Below are 26467 nucleotides of genomic sequence, written 5' to 3'. Positions count from 1 at the left end.
CACTGTATCTGAGAAATATTGCAACTGCAACTACTTTTCCCTTCCTGGAAACTAGAAAATTATTGTGTTTCATCAACAGCATCCTTTTCCTCTGGAATGCATAACTGAAAACTTCTAACAGGAACCAATCTGCCATACACAAGGAACTTTTTTTTTTTTTTTTTTCCCCTCCAGGCAATAAAGTTGTTTGCAAATAGGCTGTGGCTTCATGCAGTTTCATAAAGACGGAGTTAAGATTCTGTTTGCTTTTTTGAAAGTAGCTGCCTAGGCACAATAGCAATTCTTATCTAGACAATGCAATCACTTAAGTAATCACTTCAAAATTAATTCAAGATCAAAGAGCAGACGGAGTATCTGGATTCATCTAAAGCACACACATAATTCTCATGGGATATATGGCTGTCTATATCCATCACCAAAAAATAAAGCCAGCCCATTTCCAACACCCTAAACCCTGCCCCACATGCCCTCAGACTGTACGAGAGACATCAAAAAGCAATTGGAAAACTTACTAGGAAGAATGGTCTGTGGAAGTTTCCAGAGGAGTAACACCTGCCGTATTCTGCAAAAGTCCAAACAAAGGAGTCATTGATATCCACTTATACACGAGGAGAAAGAAAAAGGCTTGCTTAAGTAATTTTCCATTTATTGCTTGAATATTAGCCTTTATGAGACATTGAAGTTTAAGTCTAAATGCAATTTAAGCTGTCAATGTCTGCAGAAAAGCGACAATTTTCCTGAGTTCCATCAGGGCAGTGACAGGTTTTTAGCACAGCCGATGCCTTTTTGCAGCGCCTATTCTTTTGTCTGCCAATGAGTCATTGTGCGTAAAGCCAAAAGCAAGAAGAGATAACCAGCTGGGCCAGGACCAGGAGACATGCTCATAATTATTTCCCCAAGCTTTTCCCCCAACCAGTCACTGCCCGCCTTTGCTTTAAAGGTACATTACATTTCCGCAGCACAATACATTCCTAAGCATTCAGATGAATATCAAAGCACTAACAAGAAAAGCAATGTTTCAGTTCAGTTTCCTTACTTAAGAGAAGCAATGCCAGCTGCACAGGTTCAATAGCAAAAGCCAGTTCTTATCCGCTTGCTTTAAATCCATCTAACACTTCCTAGGTACGTTATTTAAAAAAATGATGGCAATTTAAAAAGAAATGCTGCACTAGGTCTCCTCTCATCTACCTGAGGATTCCTATGTATGAAAAAAAAAAAAAAGCAAATCTTGTGTTTGAAAAAGAAGCTTTTTCAAGTCCTGGTGAAATGCTGCAGCTTAAAAAAAAAAAAAAAAGCCAACAACAAAGGGAAAAAATGGCGTGTTACCAAATTAATCTGTCATTTCACGGTTCAAGTCCTGCAGACCCTCGGACCAGCAGCAGCAGCTGACCTGCCCTAGAAGGCCATGACAAGGTGCAGCGTAAGGAAAATTGTGCAAAATCTCTTGGGAATATTCAAATCTTGGGTAGGCATGCGCTCCTAGCAGGGAGCAGCAGGGTTTGTACGAAGGGAGGGTTGATGGCAACACGCTTGAAAGGCACAAGATGATGACGTGACACCAACCAAGAATTTTAATCTGATTGCTGCTGCCTATTCATGTGAAAAATAGAGAGGGTTTTTTTTTTTGCAGACACCGAACTCAAAACCCTGAAGGGGGAAAGGGGTGGGTGGGGGTGGAGGACAGCTGAAAGGGAATGGGGGGAGAGGAAATCACTGTATCTGAAATGGATTTCAAGCCGGATTCTCAGCATCACATTCTATTATTTCTGACAGCGACACAGCAAGCCATGCAGTCAGAATGGTCAGAACCATTATTTATCCCAACCTCATTTAATAATCATCCAGCAGTGAATAGATTAGAGCAGAGAGTTTGGAAACAGGGATTGGCAGCATGAAAAGAATAGGAAATACCTTCTGTGGCTTTTTATGTGGCGCTTTATAAAGCTTCTCCATTTTTTCTAAATCTGCCTCTAACTCAGTCTGGTAGAGGTAGAGGTCTTTTTCTAGATCAGTCTGGTTAAAGAAGGAGAAGAAGAATGGGAAAATAATGCTTAGGGTTAGGGGAAACCAAAGGAATGTTAATTTTGAAAAAAAAAATAAGCGAGCCTTTTTAATTGAAAAAGACAAAGATGGTATGGACAATACACAGAAATTCACTAGTAATTAATCACATTTCAATCATTACAGAGGAAATTGATTTAGGCATTTAAGATCCAAAATTAAAAGATGCACAGCAGGCCTACTAGAATCTACTTCTACAAACCATAAAGTTATAAAACCCACCTGTAAAAAAAAAAAAAGATACTGTAACAATATTCAATAGTATGTTAGTATAATTATCATTGCAAGTCAGATAGCAAAACCACCACTCTAAACTACTGTTGATTATGTTTTTGAGAATTGTTTATTAAATCAATTCACTAGCTACTTGTTAGGCTAATGAGCTGAAGCCCAATTAAAAAAAAAATAAATCACAAGCACACAAAACCCAAGCAGTGCTACAAAAGAAATAAAGAAATAAATCCACATACACACATACATACGCACTGGATGCTGTAGTACAACGTATGCGAGACACAATTACCTTTCTATCCTCTCTAGTAAGGATAGAGCAATCTCCAGGAGTATAATCCCAAATCTTTTTTGGAGGCTGATGGAAAGCAGAGGAAGGAAATGAGGAAATGAAGATAAGGAAAGACATCACAGAGAATATGGAAACTGGATTAGAACAGAGAGGGAATACAATAGGGGTTTTGCATCAACACTGAAAAGAAATTATATATATATATATAAAAAAAAACCAACAACAGAGAAAGAGAGAGAGAGAGGGATAAAAACACTCTAGCACAAGTATCAGGAGATCATGGGAGGTAAAAGGGAGCATACATGCAAGTCAGGGAGGGGTTGTTTTCAGTAATGTTTGAGGACAGTTTTATTTTTGCAAGGTGCTCTGAGGCATTTTGGACTCTCTAGGAGGAGCCCACAGCTGGTGGTTAAAGCATTCTTAACACACACAAAAAAAAAAAAAGGAAAAAAAATAATAAAAGAAAAAAACACAAAGCAAAACAAGGAAAAAAAACACATGGTCATAAAAAGCGTTTGTTTTGCTCATTCTTCTTTTCAAAAGGAAAGGGTAAAACAAGGGCCTTTGATAAAGAAAAGGGAGATATCTTTCCCACCCCCGGCAGACTCTGAATACATACCATGTGAACAAATGGCTGAATTTCCAGTGTTGGCATTGTGGGGCAATGAGAACGCAGAGTTGTTATTTTCTATTTTTCTATTTTGGAGGAGGGGGGTGTTTGTGGTGGTTTTTGGCTTTTGTTTTTTTCATTGGAGATAGTGAAGTTTGGAAACAAGTTATTTAAAAAATATTCTACAGGAAAAGGCTCCTATTTCAAAATAGGATTTTTCCTGTTTTATATACATGTAAATAAATTGGGAAGGAATATTCAAAATGTAAGACCTTTGTCATATCCAAATAATGCCATGATAACCGTCTCCCATCAAACATGCACTTCACTGATAAACTCAAACAGACTTTGTTCTTACTTTGTGAAATCAAAATACGTTTACTCTGTGTTTCCAAACAAAAATAACCTTTGTTGGTTGGCAAGCTCAACTTCACCCTGTATGTATGTCCATACTGGCTTATATAACTATTTTATCAAAGCATCTCTGACAGAGAATCTCCTGGTGTCAGTCCATCAAAGGTAAGACTGAGCTACAACACTCGGGTCTTCGTCCAAAGTCCTTCAGGTTTCTTTACGGCCTGGATCTGTAGTATGAACTAGACTCACTTCTAAACTTGGACAGCCACTGTGGGGATTGCAACCACTGTAAATCCCTATTTCTTATCTATAAGATCATCAGCTGCAGGTGAATAGGTAAGATGGTGCTACAAAGATTTAGGTTTGAGATGTGGAGGGTAGGAGGTAAGAAGACAGGACACAGACCCTTTTTCTCCAACCCCCTGCTTCTTTGTTAATAGAAAAGAGCTTGCTCAGTGCCATCCCAGGAGGGGCTGGGAGAAAAGTGCCCACAATCACAACAGAAGGCAACTGAGCTCTAGACTTACTGACCATCAGTTTTTTTTTGGGGGGGCTCTATGGAGCTGTGAAGTCACAGTCAGAAGGAAGAAGAAAGAAACCTGTGGGAATTCAGTATCAGCAGTGCCCTGGAAAATCATCCATGCTGCAGAGTGATCTCCCTGGCTGCATGTCCGTAGATCTGCCTAGAAATGCATCTGGGATGCTGGACAAGCAGAGCATTGCTTTGGCTGCCCTAGGAAGTGCATGTGCTTTCCTCAATGTAAATCCCTATTCATGGTCATTCTGGTGTGTTCGGGGAGCAATACCACAGCCTCATAAGAATCCTGTGCTGCCTTTCAGCAAGGGTGTTTCTTGCCCGTGTCACATAATTGCAGTTAAAGACATAAAATTAGGGGAAATTATGCTTTTACAAGATATATTATCTGCAGCACTAGTGGGGGAAGCTTGCTCAAACAGAATTTTTGAAAATCACAGGCCCTAGGAGATGTCACTTGAAATGCTCTGTGCCTAACCAGTAGCTGATAACAAAAGTCTGGTCCTCTCATGGCTGAACTGAGCACAGTTCACAGTACTCCATAAAGAGTACTCTGCTGGCTCTGGCCACCAAGCTCAGATGAAGCTTTGCTGAATTTGTCAGGTTCAAGAGCAGCTATCTATAGAAGTCTGAGATGGCATCCTCAATTAAAGTGCCTGATGTAATGCTGAAACAGTATGTGCTGAAACACAGAGTGGAACATCCAGACACCAATCATGCCTGTTTTTCAGTAGAAATTACATTATTTCTATGATGTGATCAGGCTAGGTACCCAAATTCAGGCAGCTATATTCTGTGCAGAGGAATTTTGTCACTTTCTTGAGAAGCATGAGCAAAGCTTAGGTTTAAAGAAAGTCTGCCCTCTGGTGTCCACGTTCAATAGCCTTTGAAGCCAGTACTGAACCCTAAATGTTTTTTTCGGTTGTACATGGAAGGAAATCCCAGCAGTGCTCAGAAGTGGTGCGCATGAGCATTTGACAACAGACCTCAAGGAGAAAGGAGAAATCACTGCTACACTTGAATAAATGTGAAAGGCTGATGCTGACCCTCTGATGCAGTAAGAACAGATTATTAAACAGTATTTAATAATGAAATGCAGAGCATCTAATCAGGGTAGCATTTTATGGCCTGGTTCTCAAAGTCCACTACCTCTTTTTTTTCTGCAGGTAGCCCTCACCACTGATGTGTTCCTCCATCAGAAAGGCCCTTTGACAAATAATTCAAATAATTAAGCTTTGCTTCATCCTTTTCCCGAGTAAGAAATCAAGGCTATGCTTTTTCACGCATAAAAACACAGCTCCATTTGAAAAGAAAGCACGCTGTTCTCAAACTCCTTTGGTTTCAAGGAATGGTCGGGGCTGCTCAAACAGACTGATGCACCCGGTTCAGACAACGGGCAGCTAAGTGCATAATGAAAGGAGCAGGAAGTGGGGTCATAATCTGTTATGGATAGCTGGAAATTACTGATCTATAGCTTGCAAACCAAGGCCAGAAATAAACGAGTGATTCACTTTGAATTAAAGCTATCCCAAATATTTTTAGGAAGAGAGAGAGAATAAGAGCATTGAAAGAAGACTTTCATTAGTAAGAACGGGACGTTACTGCTACTGTTAACAATAAAAATAGAGCTTGAACTGTGGTGTAAAAAAATATTGCCTTCTTGGTAAATATAGCTGGAAGGTGGGGAGTGTTGGTAAATGGTTTCAAAGTACTTTAAAGCAGTCACACAACAGCTGTTTTACATCAACACCAGAATGATGTTATGAACAATCACATTTTTAAATGAGTAAAACAACTGTTCCAGGTTTAGGGCCTAGCAAGAGATGTGACAATAATTAAAAATAATAATAATAATAATAAAAAAGAAGGAAAGAAAGAAAGAAAAAAGAAAAAAAAATGGTAGGTTGGTTTTATTGGTCACTGCAACTATCAAACTTACCGGTTTCCCAAACTCCAATTCCGAAAAGAATTTATACCAAGGTTCATTCTTTAAATCTATCTCTTCTGGGCTTATATCCCGAGTCTAAAGGAGTTGGTGACAGGGGAATGGAAGAAAGAGAAGGATAACATTATGCAAAGAATACACGGAAAGGGACTGTTAAAGATGCAGATCCCATGGTTTCCATTCTAAAATGCTGATATTTAGCCTTATAATTTGGAATTTCTATAGCACCTCTCTCACAAAAGCCATGGACCGCTTTGCAAACATCAGTTAAGCCTAATGGCATCATTGTGAGAGACATGAATATGAATGAATTCCATTTTACAGATCAGGAGACCTACACAGAGAGATTATGCAGCTTGCCCAGAGTCACAGGGAGACTCAATGGAAGAGCTGGGAGTCAACCAGTCCCTCAGTCCTACTATCAGACAATTCCACTAAGACCAAAGCTGCATGTACTTCTTGAACTTTTTTAAATCATTCTTTGCTTTAAAAAAAGGCAGTTTCAGTGAGACACAAATCAAATACAGCAAAATACTGCATCTTTAACAGTACATGAATATGTGAGAAACCCTGTTCTATACACTGCAAACAGCATGAAAGGTGGTTTTCTAAAACAAAGGGGACACAGGTCAGACAGAGAGCATTTCTGAAATTTCTGAAGGGACACAGAGAGAGAGACATTATTACTTGTTTCTGCACAAATAAATGTTAGAAAATCAGAAAAACTAAAATGAAGGAAAATCAGACAGGACAGAAAACAGTACAGTTGAAAAGAAAATTCCCTTTTGATCATACAAAACAAAGTCTGTCCTAATGCTTCATATGATTGAGGATTCTGATAGCCACAGCTCTGGGTGTGATTACTAGCAGATATCCACAAATCTCCTGCAGCCTCCTCAGAAACAAAAAGAAAGATCTAGTTGCTAAACAGCATATTACTGTTGTATTTAATGAGACTGATGGAGACCACAAAGCCACTGCTTCAAGATGTTTCTTTCTATTGCTTGAAATTAAAGCTCAAAAAATAACATTGGAAGTAATATAGCTATCACATTCTTCTCAACTTTGATGAGCTCTGTACAATTTTTTCCAATTATGCTGATGATGATCCTGTTCATGGCTTTTAGATTCTGATTCAACAGCTCAATTAAATACTCTATGAAGTCTGAACATGTAAACAGTGCCACTGGTGAGATCAGAATTTTTTCAAAGGCTTAAATACACAGATGAAGCAGGCCTTTTGCCACAAGGTTTAATCTTGGCTGTTTATCATGAGACAAAACTGCCACTGAAGTCAGCAGAAATCTTGCTCCAGGATGGGCTGCAGGAATGGAGTAGTCATACTATGTTCAAACCACTCCTCACTTGCTCTTTTTGTACTGGGCTGAGGCAGCTCCCATCACAATCAAGGGAGTAATCCATTGCCTACTTCAATCGGCAGTAGATCATGCTCCAACCAGGAGCAACTTCACTGAAGTCAATGAAGGGACACAGGTGTGAAAAGAAGTTCGTTTCAGGATCTTTAAAAAGTGATGGACCTTGATTGCACTTGGAGGGAAAAAAGACACAGTAATAAGAAACTCCAGGTCCCAGATCAGACTTGATTCTTATGTTTCTATTGATTTAAACTGCTGTACAATGCTCGTGTTTCAGCACAAAATCCATGGTATGTTTTTCAGGGTCGTTCATCTACCTACTCCATGTATAGATCAATGTCTGAGCTATTAAGGCATAGAGTCCAGTTTACATTTGGAATCCCACATGCAATTAGCACTTCCAATCAAATCCTTTAAATTAATGCCTGTATCGAACAATTACACCTTTATCTAACAAACTGGCTATTCACTAATAACCCCACTCAAGTGCTTACAGTATTGCACTTGTAGCCTGAAGGACACTGATTCATGGTGATTTATGCAGGACTGGCTGAGGTTAGCACCACCTATCTGCCTTGCCAAGTCTTCCCAGTTAAGCCTGCAGAATGAGACTTCTGTATGTCCCCTAGCCATCAAAACTGACAGCTTACTCACTAACTCAAAATGAAATCGGTAACAGTTCACTTAGTACTCCAGGTTATGCACCTGTGTAGCTGGGGAGCCTGTTCACATTCAGTTTTGCCACCCCAGCCATGGCTGAGGAATAAAGCAGCCAGGGGGCCATATCCCAGTGCACCTCAGAAGCATCCCCTAAAGCACATTACAGGCACTCTAAAAATTACTTTTTTTGGTGTTTAAAGCTAATGGCATCAGAAGAACACATAAATTGAACCATCCTGCTTTGTTGTATAATTCCTTCAACTCTACTGCTGTGCCCTAGAAAAAGTACAACTGGCAAAACAGCTGCTGAAGAGGTCAGTGTCAAACATGGATTAAAAACTAGGGTTAGTGATCCATACTTAACACAGAAAACAACATGTCCAAAAGTAAAGAAGCCTCTCAGTCACCCTGGATCTTGCTTTATAGAGAGAGACAATGTTAAGAAGTTATGCAAAACAGTTTTCTAAACAAAATATACAGGAAATACACCACATGAGCACTGCAATGCAAACATAAGGAGTCATATTGGAATGGAACTGGACAAGCACTCAGGGAGTGTATTACATTCATGGGATCAAGGTACAGAGTAGGATAAGACAAACATTACCATCTTTTCGCTGTTCAGAACTGAAGACTTTCCTGGCTGATAGTCATAAATGCTCCTGGGCTCCGCACGGTATTTTCTAGTGTCCACCTTCTTGTCTGGAGGCTCCCAGTCAGTCCTGAGGAAAGAAAGATCAATTAACACAAAACGCTGTGGTTTCCACGGAGACAAATACTTTCTTTTGACAGACGCCTTCCCCTGTTAATCCTGGTTTAATCAGGGTACTTCTTTCATCTAGGAAAGAAACCTGCTGCAAGAGGCCCAGTTTAGATAGGGCTCTGAGCATGTAGTTGTTTTTCTACAGCAGGCAGAGTTTGACAGAACTCAAATACTGAAACCACTGGAGCATAAGGGCTTCTTCCTTGTACTTTCAATAAACTGCCAGACTTTCATATCTTTCCTGATTGGAAATAGATTAATAATGGACTTCAACTAAACTCACAAGTACCAACACATCCAAGTTTTGAGCAGAACTCAGATAAAATCTCATTTTGCTAAACCCCTTCTTTTTGGTCACGTCACTGATTAACTGACTACTGTGCAGTACCTGGAACTGCTCTTGACTCTGGTGGCACTCTGAGATCCAAGAAATGGTCTTTTCTACAGATAAGAACCCATTACCTCTGACTGACATTTGTAAAAATAGCTTGTAAATAATAGCTTGTAAAAATAGTCCATTAACTATCCAAACAACTATAATTTTGTTCTGTATACACACTGGCACAGCTCAGACAGTATTAGTCATAACACATGTAGTGTCCATATCCTATGATGTCCAGCGCCTTCCCAAAAAGTAGTATATTCAAAGCGGGGAGAATTCTGCAGGACATTAAATATTCATTGCCCAATTTTTTTCCTTCATTTGGTAAATATATTCTTTGCTGTTACAATGAGGTTTAAAATACATGGTAACAAACAAAACAAAAGATCAGAATAGAAGTAATACTGAAATATCAGAAATGACACATCTAACTAGAACCTGCTTCCAATAAAGTCCATGTGGGTGGGATTCTCAGAGAAGAATAGTATAGAATTTATTTATTTATTTATTTATTAACCAAGGCTCAACATAAATTCAAATGCTTTTCCTCTGCAATTATTGCTATTTGCTTGTATTCAGAGGTGCCTTTACAGTGTCACACTGAGCAGAGATCTTCTGCTGTGCTCCTGTGGTAGGTACTGTATAGACATGACATCCAGGAAACACTCACCCCAGAAGGAAGCTACCTATCTAACAGAGGGTGCGATGCCTGGTAACAACCAAATACAACCACAGAGAGACTTGCAATGGGTGACTGCACTATGACAATAAAGGAGTTCATTGGTGCCTGGTAGAATAATCTGAATTGAAACTACACTTCTACCTCCCCAAAAAGTTTAACTGGACTTGTGGACCTAGATCCTCCACCTTTGTTCCCTTCCCATTTACAGCTTTCAGAGATTCTTCCAGTACTGGTCCAAACATATCTTAGTTCAGGTCACCTTTCTGGGCTTGACTTCCGCGATGAAGAACGGTTTGGCAATGGCAAAGTGGCAGACCTCTTAAACACCTTCTCCGAGTCAATATTGTCCATCTCACTCTTGGAGCGGGGAACTGAAGGCTGGCTTCTGGCTGTAGAGTAAATCAAATGTAGGAATGTTAGTGAACAGGATGGGAGGCCAACAAATATATCCTTTACATACCCCTTATGTTTGAAAGATTACACAAGAAATAGGAATTACTTACTATCATCAGAATAGGAATAACGAGGAGAGTATGAATCAGAATCTTCATCTGAAAGACAAAAGCATTTTGCAAGTGAGATGAAAAAGCCCCAGAGAAGCATCAGAGATCCTTTTCATTTCTTATACTAATACACTGGACATAATTTGAGAGTAATCTGCCCAACACTTACCACAAAGAGGATCCTAAAAAAAGAAAAATCTTTTTGAGGTTTAGATTGCATTTAAAAATAATTTATAAATGAGATATAAATATTAATGTTGTACTTACACTAATACCTTTCTCCAGTCTCTCAAAGCACTTTAAAAATAATCACTTTTTGTCACAAAACACCTCTAGAGCAAGTGTTATTAGATCCACTTTATCAAAAGCTGAAAGGTAAATCAAGGATCTAAAAGATGAAGTATATACCTAAAATTACTCATCAAGTGTTAGACACAGTAATAGGTCTGAGGAGTCCTGCTCTCAATCACACATGATAATCAGTGGGCCATCTTCTTTGTATTAAGTAGCACACCAAACTGAAGTATGTTCACAGACTCATATTATCTTTTAAGCACAGATATACGTGTGTGTATTGTGCCAGGAATGTTACTTGGACCAAGAGACTGTCCTTGTCTGAAGAGCTTACGTTTTAAATAAGAAAGATACACCTAGATAATGTAATTGAGATGTTCAAGCAGCTCTATAAAGGCTAGCAGTGAACATCATCCTAGAGAGTATTTCTGGCTTGATCAAAAGCCTAGCACTATCTTTCCACCATCTTCAGCATGCTTTGGAGTAAATCCTCAATGAACCACATATAGTAGCAGGGGGAGTTGGGCTCAAAACTGGAAAGTAGACCCACAGGCCCATCACCTTTCTCTACAGATGAGGTTCAAACTAGCCAGGAAATATACATGAGATATGTACAGGACTTCAAGGCAAAACGCAGAAAAATATAATGCAATGACTGCAAAGAAAACTTCAAGCAAAGGTATTACTATTATCTCTGTGAATAAACAACTAAAAGTATCAGAGAAAAATACAGAAAACCAGAAATATACAAAGAAAAGATTATACTATACAAGTGTCACATGAACTTAGTGATGTCAATTAACAGATTGAAAAAATCTGCAGCTTCTCTCTCAAGAAGGACGTCAAGGAGCTGCTTCACCCAACTTCATCCCCTGGAAAAACAATTTGGCTAATACAGCTGACCTCAGCTTGCACTTGTGGCTTAATCGAGCCTTTCAGAAAGGCTCAAAGAAGTCTTAACTCTTAGCTCCTTTGTAGAGTTCTCGTGGAGAATGAATTAAACTGAAGGTTTAAGTTCCAAGCAGATGGTTATTGATTCTTCAGTGCTTATTATAACCTTCAGGCTAAAAAAGTAATGAAGGACAACTTTCAGGCCAATTTCCATGATTTAGACCTAAATGACAGAAAATAAATATTGATCTACTTTATGTTATTATACTGAATTGTTGAAAAAGTTGACTGCTATTCCCATATAAAAGATGGGTTTATTCAGGTAGCAAAATACTCGGTAAGCCACTGTCTGTCCCTACAAAAACATGTAAACATATCTAAAAATATCTTCGCACCCATTCAGTTCTTGTATTTAATGTTAGTGATCAATGAAAAAATCGATCTACTTACTTGAAGAGAAATATCAATATTTGTTATCGATTATCATTCAGGTAGGAAAAACAGGAAAAAAGATCACTTCAGATAAATGCAAGATTCCAATTGCAAATATTTTAATATCTACAATAAGGAAGACAGGTATAATGTTTTATCTCTTCAAGTACCTTTTGAAGAATAATATCTGTGTTTTCTCCCCTTTTACAACAATGAATACTAAAACACAGAAAACTGGAATGACTCAATAAAGTTTAAGGAGTAAACCAGAGGTGAACATTAGAATAAGATCTCCTGCTTCTCAGAGCTGCATTTTATCTATGGGACGCTCCTTACTGGAGCTGGGTATCACCAGTTTGTACTTTCAAAATATGTTTCTTCTTTGTGAGAAGAAACAGCTCCCCTGTACTTCCTAGCAAATCTGTAGTTTTTCCTTTTTTGAAAAGAAAAAAAAAAGGGGGGGGGTGGGTTTTTTTTTTTTTGGTTGGCCAAAATCTCTAGATTTCAATATCCTTAAACTTTGAAGGCATTTTAAAGAGAAACACAAACCTTAGTGTTTTTAGATCATCAACCCAAGGCAAAAAGACTATGACACTTAGATTGCATGAAATTTGAGGTTTGAGGTTTCAACCCCTCTGTGTATAAGCACTCTGCAGTTGAATGCATCACTTTCAAATGTTATCTGAACATGAAACATGGACTTCAACCCTGCTATGTCATTAGATATTCTGGATTCCTTATCGACAAAGGAATCCAAGCGTGTTTTAGAGAAGCATTTCCCAATGTATTGAGAATAAAGAGCAAGCATTCGGTCCAATAAAATTTCAACTACCTAAACCAGCAAATTACTTTCATCTGCACATTCGTAAGCGCATAGGGGACATTTATGGGAAACCAGACTTTTAATACACTAAGATCATTGGTTTTGCAAACTACGTTAGTTCAGACAAGAGTAAAATGAATTCTCAAACTTCACTACAAACAAGAAAATTGAATCACTGTAAAATTCCTTTAGCAACTAGTTATTGAGGCTCTTTGTTTCTCTCTCATCCATACCGAAATGCCATTCTGCCAACAGTAGATGATTTATACTACATTGTGATTTGCTAGACAGGACTCTTCACCTGCAGGTTTCACCAAGAAATAAACATATTAGATACCTCTATGACACTAGTCCATATTCATTGTCACACTGAAATGCACCTTACATCTCCTATTCTTTGAGCATCTCAGCTGGAACCCAGGTTGAATGTTTATTTATTTTTTTTTTTTTTTTACACAGTACCCACCAAATGTTTAATACAAACACTGAATAAAATGGTTAATTAACAGTCTCACTAGGGTTGGCTTGAGGCACAGGCTAAATAGGCAAGTTCCTAAATTGCAGGATCCAAAGAAATAGCAAAACACCAAGCCAACAAGGCTGTCACCACCAACAAATTTCTAATCAGGAAACATCTGCATGCCCAATATGCGCAGCAGATTCCAATGTTTTTCATATATCAGTATTTTCATATGCATGTACATGGTTATAGGGTTGTCATGACAGTAAATACAATTCCATCATCCCTGAAACATGACTGACAAAGGATTCTAGGTTGTACTTGAAGTTTAAAAGAATCTGCTGGGCACATGAGGAAGCTGGTGTAAATACAGTGTTACAAGTTGCAAGATATGCTGACAAGACTGTCAAAATCTGTCCTTGCCTAGATATGCCAGTGCACATAAGACCAGCCCTGAACCCATATTAGTGAGTTATATTTATTTTAAAGGACTACATCAAGGGACTGATCCAAAACCCACTGAAGCAAGCAGTCATTTCACCAATAGACTTCAGTGGAATTTTGGTCTGGCCCTATTACTGTGTTAATAGTCAAAAACAGAAGTGAATAATTAAAGAAACATATTGATTTAAAGGGGGGGGGGGGGACGGGACAGAATAAATCTCAGTTAAACCGCATCTTTACATGTATGTCAGCGTTTTAGGCATGTTAAATAATCACTGCACACACATGGCTAAGTACAACTGATAAGCGCATAAAACCAAGCAAACCCAAGGTCTGCAGCATTAGTCAACTACTAGTTAGAAAGCCAGAGGAGCACTGCAAAGCCAAAAGGCGGCATACAGTCAAGGCAATGCTTAGAGTGCAGCAAACAATTATGATGCAGGATAATGCTCAGCAACTAGAAAAAACTCCAGGAAGAAAATAAATGGACAAGGCAGCATTTGTGCAGAAAAATATATAGGGTCCTTTATTTTTACCTTCAGAGATAGGGCTAGGAGTAGACGCAGGAAACTGGTATGTAGGAGAATAAGGATTGTCTTCTGCAGCAGAGAAAAGCAGTGGATTTTGAGACTATCCACAGTGAAGCGGAGGTTCTGCTTCATCCCCCAATTTCCTACCACCAGATGGTTTTATCGTTTACTTTAATAACACTTGTGTAAACATCATTGTACTTTTAAAAAGATTAATGGATTAGCAAAGATTTAGTTATTTTATGCATCACACAAGAAGGTATGCTGGGCATAACTGAATTTCCAGCTAGTGTAACAAATGGATAACAGAAATCTAGAACCTGAATCTAGTTACTATTACGGTGCTATAGTACAGTTAACTCAAAGCACGAGACAACATACACTCTGACTAAGCTTCTGGTACCTTCAGGTTTTTGCTGGATTTCAGGAAGTTCAGGAAATATGTAGGTAGGGCAATAAGGGTTTTCTTCAGGAGTGTCTAAGGAGAGGAACATGGTTTGAAAAAAGAACAGAGAGTAAAGATTTAAAGGGGAAGAATGGAGAGACAAGAATCCACACAAGCTGCAGAACAGTCTCTCACATGCTGACATTACAGCATAACGCTACCCAGATGCTTTCTTGCTCATTGCTGCCTTGCATATAGAGGCCCTGGGGGAGATCCTGGAGGCAGAAAGTACTGAGCTCATTCTCTACATCCTGAAGTACAGGCTCTGGCTGAGCTGAAGAACCTCTGTTAGGAGCGTTGGGAGGAGGAAATTGTTCAACTCTTTCTCATTCCATCCAATACAATGCAGTGCCTATATATGCACAAAGCTCACCATGACAGCATCTGCAGTGGCAAATACAGCTCCAGTTTTGCATGCTATAGGGTTTGTTACGTAAGCGCAGTTCTGAATTGCATTTGCCTGGACATTAGGCTGGTCAGAGCGTTCAGTCTGCAAACACTACTGCAGCCATTTCTCACACAGAAGAAAATGTGAATGTATCAGCAGCCAGGCACAGAAGTGCCTCAAAGTAGTGGATTCCTTGAGAACACACCGTGATGATGTTTGCAAGAGCTTACCACAATTTTGAATTTTGAAAGAAGAAAATCTGAGGTTTTGAAGAGAGAATTCAGATTTTGAATTCCCCCAAATCAATGCATATCTTTCCATTGGTTTCAGTGTGCCTCAAACCAAGCTCTATTAGGCAGGTACTAAAGCTTTAAAGTGTAAAAAGTTCTCTTGTGTACAGTGCTGTTTCAGAGAGGACTTCCTATCAATTAGAAGTGTCAGGGGCAGGGAGGGTCAGCTGCTAAAGATGAAGTTCAGGGATCTGTTTTCTCTAAGTACGAAATTAATTACAGCCTTCTGATTTTGGTTCTCAAACAGCCTTCATGAAGGCACTGCAGTACACCTCAGAATAACTCAGACGTTTCTTTGGACTTCACTGTTTTGTGACCTTTGTCTCCGGAGATGTTAAATACATCAGTTGTGTTCTGTGGTGCAGAGTAAATACTAGTTAACATAAAAGGCTTTTATTGATCATCCATAGTACAATTCTTCACATATCTGAAACAAAGTATTGTTATGATGGTCTTTTGAAGTAAATAAAAATATCTGTTTTACAGTACCTCTGTTTAGCTTGTGGATCTGTTTGAACATCGTCTTGTACCAGTCCTTCGATCTCTCTGTATTCTATCAGAAAAATAAATATGCAAATAAATAATCACAGACATGAATTCTACCAGCACTTCAAAGCTTTTTTTCTAAAACAAACAAACAAACAAAAAGAAAACAAATCTTGCAGCAGCAGTATGGTTAGAACCCTGATTCCTACTTCATTTATTATGTTTACCTGAAAATCAAGGCTATAATAAAATATGAGTAATTTCACTCTGACGTAGAATTTCATATCTAATGAAGCTACAGGCTTTGCTCTAGTTTAATAATACTTTGATAATACTTTGAAAGTTCTTTAGGGGTTATGTTCTAGCCCGTGTAGAACTTTACATTGTGCAGAAGATTGTCTGCTGTAATCCAATTTTATTATATTCATCTAAAAGCAGACACTATGCCTAGTTTAGTCATATATGCCGATTTCCTCTGTATCAAACGGACAGTCAGACACACGTAGTGCTCAAGTCACTCCAGACACTAGTTGTAAGAATGAGTTGTTTTCATTATGATTTCCCCAATCACTGAAGTAACTTACACATGTTGTTTACAAGAGATAACTGCCTTTAAGATGGTTAAAATAATGCAAGATTAATCTCTCTCCCTTAGCTGCTAGCAGTGAATGAACAATATTCTCAAGTAGGATGAAAAGAGATGATCATATTTATTTTTTTAACCTGATACAGCTGAAACATGTTATTGATAACAAAGCTGGTAATAAGATATGCTGGAACTAGAATTACATCTTCTATCTTTGCAGCCCCTGCAGCTTTAGGGAATACCCTAAGTCTCAAGACAGGCAGAATCTGGCCCGTATTTTTACAGTGATCACTCGTCCAGCATTGTCTTACCCTCAGTGGAATGCCAATATCGTCAACAGAGGTATCAGGCATGTGCTGAGGGCTCCTGACAATTCTTCTCTTCTCCTCCATTGACCTCTTTTCACTTGGTGCTATCTCCTGAACTGGCTTGTCCCGTGTGAGTGCCAAATCTACTTTATCAGAAACTAGTCTGTCTGGCACTGAATCTGGAAATGAAAATAGAAGATTATCATCTCATTCCAGCATCCTACCACTTTGCTGTATTTCACTTTCTTTTAAGGCAAAAATCTTAGCAAATAGTTGATGAGACAGACTGTGTCACCATCAGCTGTGGCCAGCAGATGGACTGAAGGAATCTACCAAGAAAATACTTGGTATGAGCAAAGGCAGGTTAGCATCTCTGTGGTAGTCACCTTCACACACCTCGAGATAGGCTCAGCTATTATGTAAGACAAGAGATATTTGGTTTTGGAGACTGCTTTTTTGGTCTAATTAACAACTCCACAATCTCATTCTTCACCCTTTTCTGCTGGTGATTTCAATCTAACAGAGCAGCCCATGTGGCAGTGAGGCACTATTTTTTAACAGCTTGCACTCACCTGCCTGACAATCCTATTTGTTACAGTCAGTATGTGATATTTCCAGGTCATGTTTGTGCCCTAACCAGAATTTGCAAACAACAAATTACTATACTCTTGGTTAGCACATGCACAATTCCTCTCTATGAGGGGAAACAACTAATTGCTGCAGCCTGCTTTGCTTCCACCTGGAATCCCTTGATGCTGCCTGACTGACAGCCATAGGTAGTAGCAGGCACCAGCACCCCTGGGCAAGGAACCAAGGGAGCTCACACTGCTCTGAAGATCTGCTGTGCTCTGGAGAGCTGCAGCACTGCAGTCCTTAGGCTCTGCTGAAAACTTTTTCTATGTGCATGTCTGGGGAGGAAACATCTGTGATTTCACAGTCTGCCTCATCAAGGCTTTGCTGGGTCCTATCCTTTTTACATCACTGCATGCATTGAAGAGAGAGAAAGGGGTTTTATTCACATGCACATCACCATGCTGCCCAAAGCCATTAAAGGTGAAGGAAAATGAAAGAGGCAGTTAGCAGAGGAAAAGCTCGTGCACAACAAAGCTTTGGTCTATTGATACCCCGAGCAAACACAATTCTGTCCTGTGAAACTCTGTACTTGTAGGATTTGTATTTGGTGATTTCAAGCCAATCACTCAATCTTTGTCTTCTTCCTCTTAAAAAAAAATGAAATAACATTTATGAAAGGTCAAAACGGGGCAAAGCATCAATTAAATCCTTGTTTAGCTTTTTCATCCTGTTTCCCTTCCCTGGGAATGCAGATGCACTTTCGGTCCTTCTATGTTCCTGGTGCAAAGGACTATTTTATATGAAGTGCTCAGTTTTTTCCCCTCCAACTGGAAGAATTAACAGCTAAATTCCACACTGAACTATTTGCCACAGCTCTGATGATTTCATAAGTACTGGTGGAGGCATATACCAGGCTCTGAGGTATTTAAAAATCAAATAGCCAAATCTGGTGCCTGACCATACAGATAACCAGGCTGCACCAGGTAGTACATCCCATGGCACCTGAGCCATACTTTTCCAGAGCAGCATCATCACTATGGGGTCATGCAGCAACAGTTTTACCACTGTGTGGCAAATGTGAGAAGCAGGGGGATGAGGTGGCAGGCAGCACCTTTGTGGTTGTTTGGACACACTGAGAGCAGGTGCAGGCCCAGCTGTACAAAACAGGCTTCATTTGCAGATCAATGATCATTTGGGACAGAACAAGCTGCACCATGAGTTAGCTCTAGTTTAGAGAATTAGGAAAAAAAAAGGAGTTCCTGATCATGAAGGGAAACACCTTGTGAAAGAGAAAACCAACAGGAAACCTCTGTCTGGGCTCGCAGGCCAGCATTAAACTTACAGCTGAGCGGTGTCCACTTGGCACCACCAAGGGAAGGAGCAGGGAGACAGCTGGGGGCAGCCCATCACCTCAATAAGGGGCAGCATAAAAGAGAGAGAGGCTGGGGCAGCAGCCAGAGGAGCCCGGTGGAAGAAGTCAGACTAGGCTCCGCAGAGCCTGCTAGACCTGGTCCCCCACAGCAGAGCCAGAGCAGTGGCTTCCTTGTATTTTTATTTGTAATGTTTTAAAGTGTTTTATGTTTTAAGGAGGAATAAACTAATAATTTAGGACCTAAGTATATTAGCATGTCCAGAGAGTAACATTTGGAGAAGAGACTGAAATCAGACATTTCAGTGATCTGGACTAAACCAGGACAAACATTTATTTATTGTTACAGTTCCCAGGACGTGTGCTTGCTCAAGGTACTCCACAAGCTAACAGAGCTGAAGGAGCAGCTTTGCTCCAGCAGAGGCAGCAGTTGGGAGGTAGTAGACCTTTCACATCATACCTGCCAGGCTACTAAGCCTTTTTTGCTGTTCTGTGGTAAAGGAAGAAACAAAACAAAAAGAAATACAGAACAAATGGGTGAGACAAACAGCAAGTGCTCTGGTGCTGCACTTCTGACAGGCAAGAAATACGCTGCAGACAGAACAGCAGCAGCTGCTGGAGAGAATCTGTTTTCAAATACCCTGCCAAAGTGACAATCCACAGCCTCTTCTCCACACAGCAGCCTCGTGAATAACACAAATTTTATGATGCAGTGACCAATACATTTGCAAAGAGGTGGGTTTTTTTATTTTTTAATAGAGAGAATGGAAAAAGTTGGACAGGAGACAATTTTAAAAATAATAAACTCTCAGTCAAACAACTTGATAAATAACTGTTACCATTAAGTACATTTTAAAACAATAATGCTGTAGCATGTTGTAGGGATATAGGAAAGGACCAAGCCACTGTTGGTGTGCTGAGTCTCATCACACACTACTGCACCACAGACTGAGTGATTTGCCCCCAGCCACAGTTTCAGAATGATCACTGTTTTAGGGCCTTCCATCTCTGAGTTCCCAGACTAGGACATTTGTGGTAGCTTCCACAGTGTTTCACCACCGTGAAGCTGACACTCGGAACTGCTTTCTAATGGATGCCCAAATGACTTATCCAAGTCATGGCTAGGAATAAAGAAAGGATTCTTAGATCTATGTTCTCTGCTCTACCCGCTCCCCAGTAATCAATCCAGTCAACCAACACAAAAGACATTTGAAAAGAAGCTATTTTACTGACATACAAAATGCAAACACTCTTGAATGCTCATAGAGTTAATGCAAAGATCCCAAAACTTTAATATATTAATCACACCTGTTAAATATTCATAATAAATCATGCCATGCAATGTCTGTCTACCCAGGAAATAACTGTGTAGTAGGTGAAACACATCCTCCAGTTGTATGTTGTTTACTAGCAGAACCTACCTTCAATGGACATTTATACTAAATGGAGCAACTTAGCAAGAGAGGATGATATGTCTCTTCATTAAGGGCAGCTCCCTTGCCAATATGTATGAACTTTGTTCTTTAATCCCAGTGTTTTTGCTCTGTTAACCACCAAGGGCAAGCTGCTTGCGTGCATTATGCTCATGTGATAGTTGTCAACATATGACTGTGTGCAATTAGGAAAAGAAAGGGTTTGCAATCTGAAGCCAATAAATAGATGGGAATCACCTACTGCAGGGTTTGCTCTTCCATGCAGGCCATCAGGAGTCAGTCTTGTGTATTATGAGAGAGGAGAAAGGATGCAAGGATGATCTCAGCTTCAGTCACTGCTATTGCTGAAGAGAACTGTGTTCAGTCACTAAGGTCTTCTGGCAAAAATAATGGTGTTTTAAAGATCCATGCTAGAGAGTTCTTCCCTGTCTCTTCATCCATGGGGGAGAGAATATCATGGATGAATAGCATTTTCATGAAAAAAATGTATTTATCTGAAGTGTGGGTTTTCTTTTCACTTCTGTCTCTGACTAGAGAAGAGAGCTGTTGATAGATAGAAGCTGAGGAGGGGGAGGCATCTGCTATTTCACTCTCCCACCTGACCAAAATCAGCTTGCAGCCCCAGGTCCACACCTGCTAATGAGGATTTTATCCTTGATCTTGTGTTCCAGGATGGTAGGCAAAGGCCAAAGACTTGTAGGCTTCTCAGAGAAAGGGCTAAGTAGAAGAATATAACTGCTGGCAATAGTAAAGGAATGATTAAACATGCCTTGAGAGTTCCCAGAGAAGCAGTGGAAGAGACTAACATTCGAAACTAATAACAAAAGGGGGGAAGAGGAAACAAATATTTGAGTAGATTTATTGAAAAATTATGTCAAAAAAAAAATAAAAAATCAAGGCACCAACAACTGTGAAGGGAAGAAATTCTTACTTTGGTGCTAGGAATGAACTAGAGGATGTGAAATGACTTGTTTATAAGCATTAATGGTATTGTTCGCATTGCTGTCAGTAATACCAGTTGGTATCATTGAAATCCAGTAGAAACAAACAGATCTCTCATCATGATTTACCAAGTAAGATCAAGCAGACAAAAAAAGAGAGGATATGAAGTATCTTCTGTGCTTCAAAAATCATTACCTGTTTCTAAGACTTTTATAGCACCAAAGCAAAGTATCTTACATGCTTATATATTAATGAACTAGCAAATAAAGTATAAGATATCACCTACTGTCCTATTTGCTACAACTGTCCCTCCAAAGAGTAAGATAACAAGCTCCTGAAAGATTAATCAATAATCCACTGACGAGAAAAAACAAACACACATTATTCATCAGGAAGACTAACTGAACTACTGGAGACTTCAGACTACCAGCATTAAGATGACCTTGAAATTTCTAACTCTAAGGGTATTCATAGCACATAAGAGGAATTTATATTAAACCTGTTCTTGACATAAAGAAATTGATTTGAGAACAAAATATAATTAACTATCAGGGGAAGGGGGACCATAATCCAATAAAAACGTTATGTGCCATTAGACCAAAACAGCTTTGAATGAATAAGATCCATAAAGATGAAACCAAATATGAATCATGTCAGCCAGGGGAGAAACACAGAAGATCACTAAAATCTAAGAATCACTTAAAAAACACATCAGTTACACTACAAAAAAAAAGTCTTAATGCTATGCTGGAATAAAGTCTAGATAGGAGAGGAAGCATAAATAACTGAGAAACTCTTAATGCATTGATAGAAAAGAAAACATACCTATGAGTAAATAATACATGCTAGGAAGTACAAGATGACGACAATGGAAGTGAAAATTCACAGAATGTTCAAGAAGACTCATCAAGAGAATTCAAGGTTCATGAAGAATAAACAGAAACCTACTGACAGTCTTGGTATTTTACCGAATAGGCACACTGGAACTGCTTGTAAGAGGGCTGAAAAGATGATGCATCCAATCATTATTTACATTCTGTATTTTGAGGAGGGGATGAAGAAAAAAAGTCTGACGTCCTACTGCCTGGTGGAGAAATGCTTTCCACTTCAACAGTACCTAAGGTCCATGCTGAATGACAACAACTGAGGTCATCTGCTTGAAAATCAGCACGCTCATGTAAACTGTACTGAAGACTTTCAGAACAGTTTTCTAAATAAAGCATTTTCAGGAAGGGCAGCTTGCTGGACTGTTGACATTCATCCTCAGTATGATTTGGAATACAAAGGAAAGTCCACAGGACAGGAAGGAGGTAGATGTGATAATATTTGAGAAGCATAAATGTGACTGCCAGATGTCTGTCACGTTGACAGTAATCCCAGGAAAAGAATATATCGTAATGACTAATACAAGATTTTATTATTGAAAACGGCATGGCACATACAGCATCAGTTGATATAGATTGATGATTAAGGTGCCTTGTCAAACCAGCTCAATATGATTCTTGCAAATTACAGGTTTGATTAATAAAGACTGGAAAACATGCATCAGAATACAGTTACCATAGCTCAGTCATGTTGCTTATCAAGTTGTGATCTATACACTGACAAAAACCGTTGTAAGAGAAGCTCTTCAATATATCAGGCTACAGTATCATGAGGGCTGATGGTCAGAGGCAAGACATTCAAGACAGAACAAATTGTTGTTTGTGAAGGTAATTGATCAAGAGAACAACTTGACATCACTTGTCTCAACGCCAGTGTGTATACAGACCATTGTATTATACGAGTTTGTCCCTTGTGCTCTTAAGATCTACAGAGAGAAAATATTCTTGTTTGGCACATGCTTCAAAATAGTCCAGATTTAATATCAAAAACCTACTAAAAATATCCCTGCTTAAGGAAGGCAACAAAAAGATTTGAGATAAAATGGCTGCCTCAGATAATGTTCTCTCCTCTCGATACAGATAAAACATTTGGGAATCTAGGCACCCTCATTCAGGAGGGCATACACAAAGCTGCTTCAGATGCTAGCAGAAAGGAAAAGATATAATCTACTTACATGAGTGATACAATCAGCTGGGCTACAGTGAGGACACTATCTTTGGAGCCAAAGACAGAAGACTGTTTTACAAAGGCATCGAAGAAAAAAATAAAATACCTTGAGAAACACAAATGAATGGACCAATGAATGCTTTTAATTAGACTGATTAAAAGGAGATGAGTGCAGGCCTTTCCTTTATTTTCTGATATATTGTTTTTCTTTGGAAAATGCAACTTGCCATAGCTTATACACATGTCCAGTTACAGACCTTTCCCTCAATGTCAGAGTGGCTTCTGATCTACGGGTTCTAAGTAGAAAAAGTACGCATTGCCCCCTCACCTCTGTATTGTATGCTCTGGTCACTACAATTCATGAAGGCAGCTTTATTATCTCGTAGTAGCATGGACTTCATTGTCCATGGCACACACGTTCTCTAGTTTCTTGCAGTTCAACAGATTACTCAGTTTGAGTCCAAATACCTATCTGTAAGTCTCCTTACCTCGATTGTGCTGCAAGAGGACAATAGTGGGATTGACGATTGTGGTAGAGGGATAGGCAGATGACGATTTGTTGATTGAAGTGAAGGAGGTTGAGTAGTCAGTGCCAGTGCTAGGCTGGGACACTTCATTTAGCACAGGACCTGGGTCCTGAAAAGTAGAGCAACATACCATCAGCATGCAGGAAAATTACAACACTGGGAAAATCCGAAGAAAAAAGCCATTTTAGACTGAACAATAAGCATAATCACAGCAAGTTTTAGTAAAAAGAGGCATAAGCACGAGCATTACCTTGCTTCACGTATGTACCCTGCTCCTTGTTAACGTGATTAGTTTGCTAAGGCAGTACTATGGTTCTTTGGTGTTGGGTTTCACAACTCCAACCCCAAAAGAAGGCACTAAATTAATTCTGCTTCCTGAAGCAAACACAGGGTGAAAAAAAAAAAAAAAAAAAAAAGCAATTCTGGTTGTGGGGAAAGATGCAGACACTCTTCCCCTGATCCCCTGATACATACACACACAAACATTTTTTTTTGGGAGGGGGAAGTTGTTTTAAAAGAATTCCTTTCATTGCAAGAAGTCAAGCATGCAAAACTCATGCAGTTCTGGAGTGAAACATTATTACTGCAGCTGGTATGGTAAAGAAGGTCCAGGAAATTAGGTTAGCACCATCGCTCAGGAGACCGCGACACATCTACATGGTTAAAATCATGAAAAACAAAACAAAACAGATAGAGCATAAATAGCAGGATTCTTGCAAGGAAGATACTCAACATGGCTTTGCTGCTGGAACATGTTTAGCAAGCTGCTCTTGCTTTCCTAATGCATCCAGCTCCATTGTTTATTAATTTCAAACCCACCTTTCGTATCACCACAGCTCTGGTTGTTCTGTAGAAATACAAGTTGTGGCCACTGGGAGACTTAAAAAACTAGTTCATCTTTGAAAACTCTCAGTCCAAGAATATCAAGCTTTTGTTGACAGTAAGGGGAAAAGATAAAGAAGGGGTGATGGCATAAGAATGCATGCACCAGTTTAGGCTGAGATTTTTCAAAGCTTCTTGAGGAATCTGGACGCACGATTACAATTAAAGTTAAGGGGGAATAAGCATCTAATCAGAGTGAATGTGGAATAATGGTGTACCAAATTTCTGCACTTCTACTATTCCATCATCAGATTGGAATGCTGCAGGCTACTGGTGTGTGAAATGAGCTGAGCATTCAGGGGGATTTTAATCACCGTTGGAAAAAAAATAAATCAATAGACAGACTATTACTCCAGAAGAATCCTTTCTCCTGGTGTTTATGGCTATGTGCAAGTCAGTGCCCTTCACACCCACCAGTGTCAGTGGAAAGGACTTACAGGATCAGATAAGGGGCTGAGCCTGGGCCAGAGATCAGAGACAAATCATACTGAGAATTTGCTGTAATCTGAAGAAGCATCTACAGTCAGTCCAGCCTAGAGGAGAAGGGTAGGCTGGATAGAGCTATGTTGCTCCAAGAAGCATCTTGATCAGGCAATAGACATTTCATAAGGACAGAAGAGAAGGTTTCTAACCAACAGTCTTCAGAAATAGGGGTCTAAGAGACATTTTGCCCTATTTCACTGGTTGGGATAATATTCTCAGCAACGCAATCTGGAAGAGGTAGGAGAGATGTGCTTGAGCTTCACTTTGACAACTAACATACAAAGAATCTCAAAAAGAAAAGGGGAGTTAGATCTAGGCTTAGGAGTCCCAGTTAAGTCACCAATCTAGGTGAACAAAGACCCCTTAAATCACTGTGGAAAACAGCTCTCTGGCCACATGCCTGAAGTGAGAATGCATGAAACTAACGTTTCAAAACTCATCTTATGAAAGCCAGGTAGAAAAAAATTTCTACTACTCCCCTATGATTTGGATGCCTGCAGACAGGCTCCATAAAAATACTTCTACTATTCTCAACAATAAAAGCCCACTGATTCCAGCAGGAGCAGAAAGGCCAATGCTAAAAACTTAAAAAAAAAAAAAAAAAAAAAAAAAAAAATCATCTTTGGTTGTTTTTTTTCCCTTTGTGCCCTGTCCCCATATGCCTGTTCAGGGCACATGTTTGAATATAGATTCAAAGGCCAAAGAAAGTAAAGGAAGTACCATCCTAAGAGAAGGGAGCATTTGCTGAACTGTTTACTTGCCCTCAAGCTGCCATATAAGAGATCTGGCTGTTTAAAGACTTTCTCTACAAGGAGGGAGGAGGGTCAAGAAGGGTCAGGTTTTTTTTTTTTTTTTTTTGTTGTTGTTTTTTTGTTTTTTTTTTTGTTTTTTTTTTCCCTCCTGCTCTGCAACTTTAACTTACAGCCATTTTCCTCCTTATTCCTAAAGACTTTTTAAAAGAAGGTGATGAGTTTATAAAAAAATAACCCAGGAAGAAAGCAGTAAAGTTCAAGCTGAAATTATTGCAGTACATTTTGAAAATTGTAAAGACTTCAGTGAAAGATGGAATTCCAAACTGAACAGATACTCTTCCCTGATCTATCCCATGGCGCCTACACACTTGGAGGAGTCTTAGCTCAGTAACTGATATTATTGCTTCTAGGTCATTGAATACCGGCAATCTTACACTGGCTTCAGCAGGAATTTGCGTAGACACCATACAGTCTTGTGGCTCCAAGTGGAACAGAAAGCCAGCCCTAACCTTTAACTGGTCTGCTGTCGCTACTTCAAATGTTATTGAAACACATTTAACGATGCTATTAAAAGAGCCTGAAGAGATCAGTTAGTTGCAGCTATTCTGTTTACACAGAGTTAATTATTCTCAGATAATTTTGGTGAAGACTCTTAAGATATGTATCGCCTAGCAGAATGG

General features: G+C 39.3%; 1 protein-coding gene across 7 annotated transcripts in view; it reads right to left on the bottom strand.

Annotated features, from left to right (window-relative positions):
- Positions 1–26467, bottom strand: part of SORBS1 (sorbin and SH3 domain containing 1) — a 163667-nt gene that overhangs the window by 26505 nt on the left and 110695 nt on the right. For 6 of the 7 annotated variants that reach the window (XM_084289898.1, XM_084289899.1, XM_084289896.1 and 3 more), the window contains 12 exons: positions 23632–23779; positions 16778–16953; positions 15884–15947; positions 14675–14749; positions 14278–14340; positions 10398–10445; positions 10154–10283; positions 8675–8789; positions 6026–6109; positions 2585–2650; positions 1912–2013; positions 513–562 (listed from right to left, as the gene is read on the bottom strand). In XM_084289898.1, the coding sequence (XP_084146024.1) occupies positions 513–562; positions 1912–2013; positions 2585–2650; positions 6026–6109; positions 8675–8789; positions 10154–10283; positions 10398–10445; positions 14278–14340; positions 14675–14749; positions 15884–15947; positions 16778–16953; positions 23632–23779 (1121 nt within the window). Of the gene's footprint in view, positions 1–512; positions 563–1911; positions 2014–2584; positions 2651–6025; positions 6110–8674; positions 8790–10153; positions 10284–10397; positions 10446–14277; positions 14341–14674; positions 14750–15883; positions 15948–16777; positions 16954–19176; positions 19207–23631; positions 23780–26467 lie in introns of all 7 variants that reach the window. The other variant, XM_084289901.1, reaches the window with a different exon arrangement.

This window comes from Netta rufina, assembly GCF_964035555.1.
Source record: "Netta rufina genome assembly, chromosome: 7".
Classification (NCBI taxonomy): Eukaryota; Metazoa; Chordata; class Aves; order Anseriformes; family Anatidae; genus Netta; species Netta rufina.
Note: the sequence above shows the minus strand (reverse complement) of the source record. Positions and strands in the feature narration are given on the sequence as shown.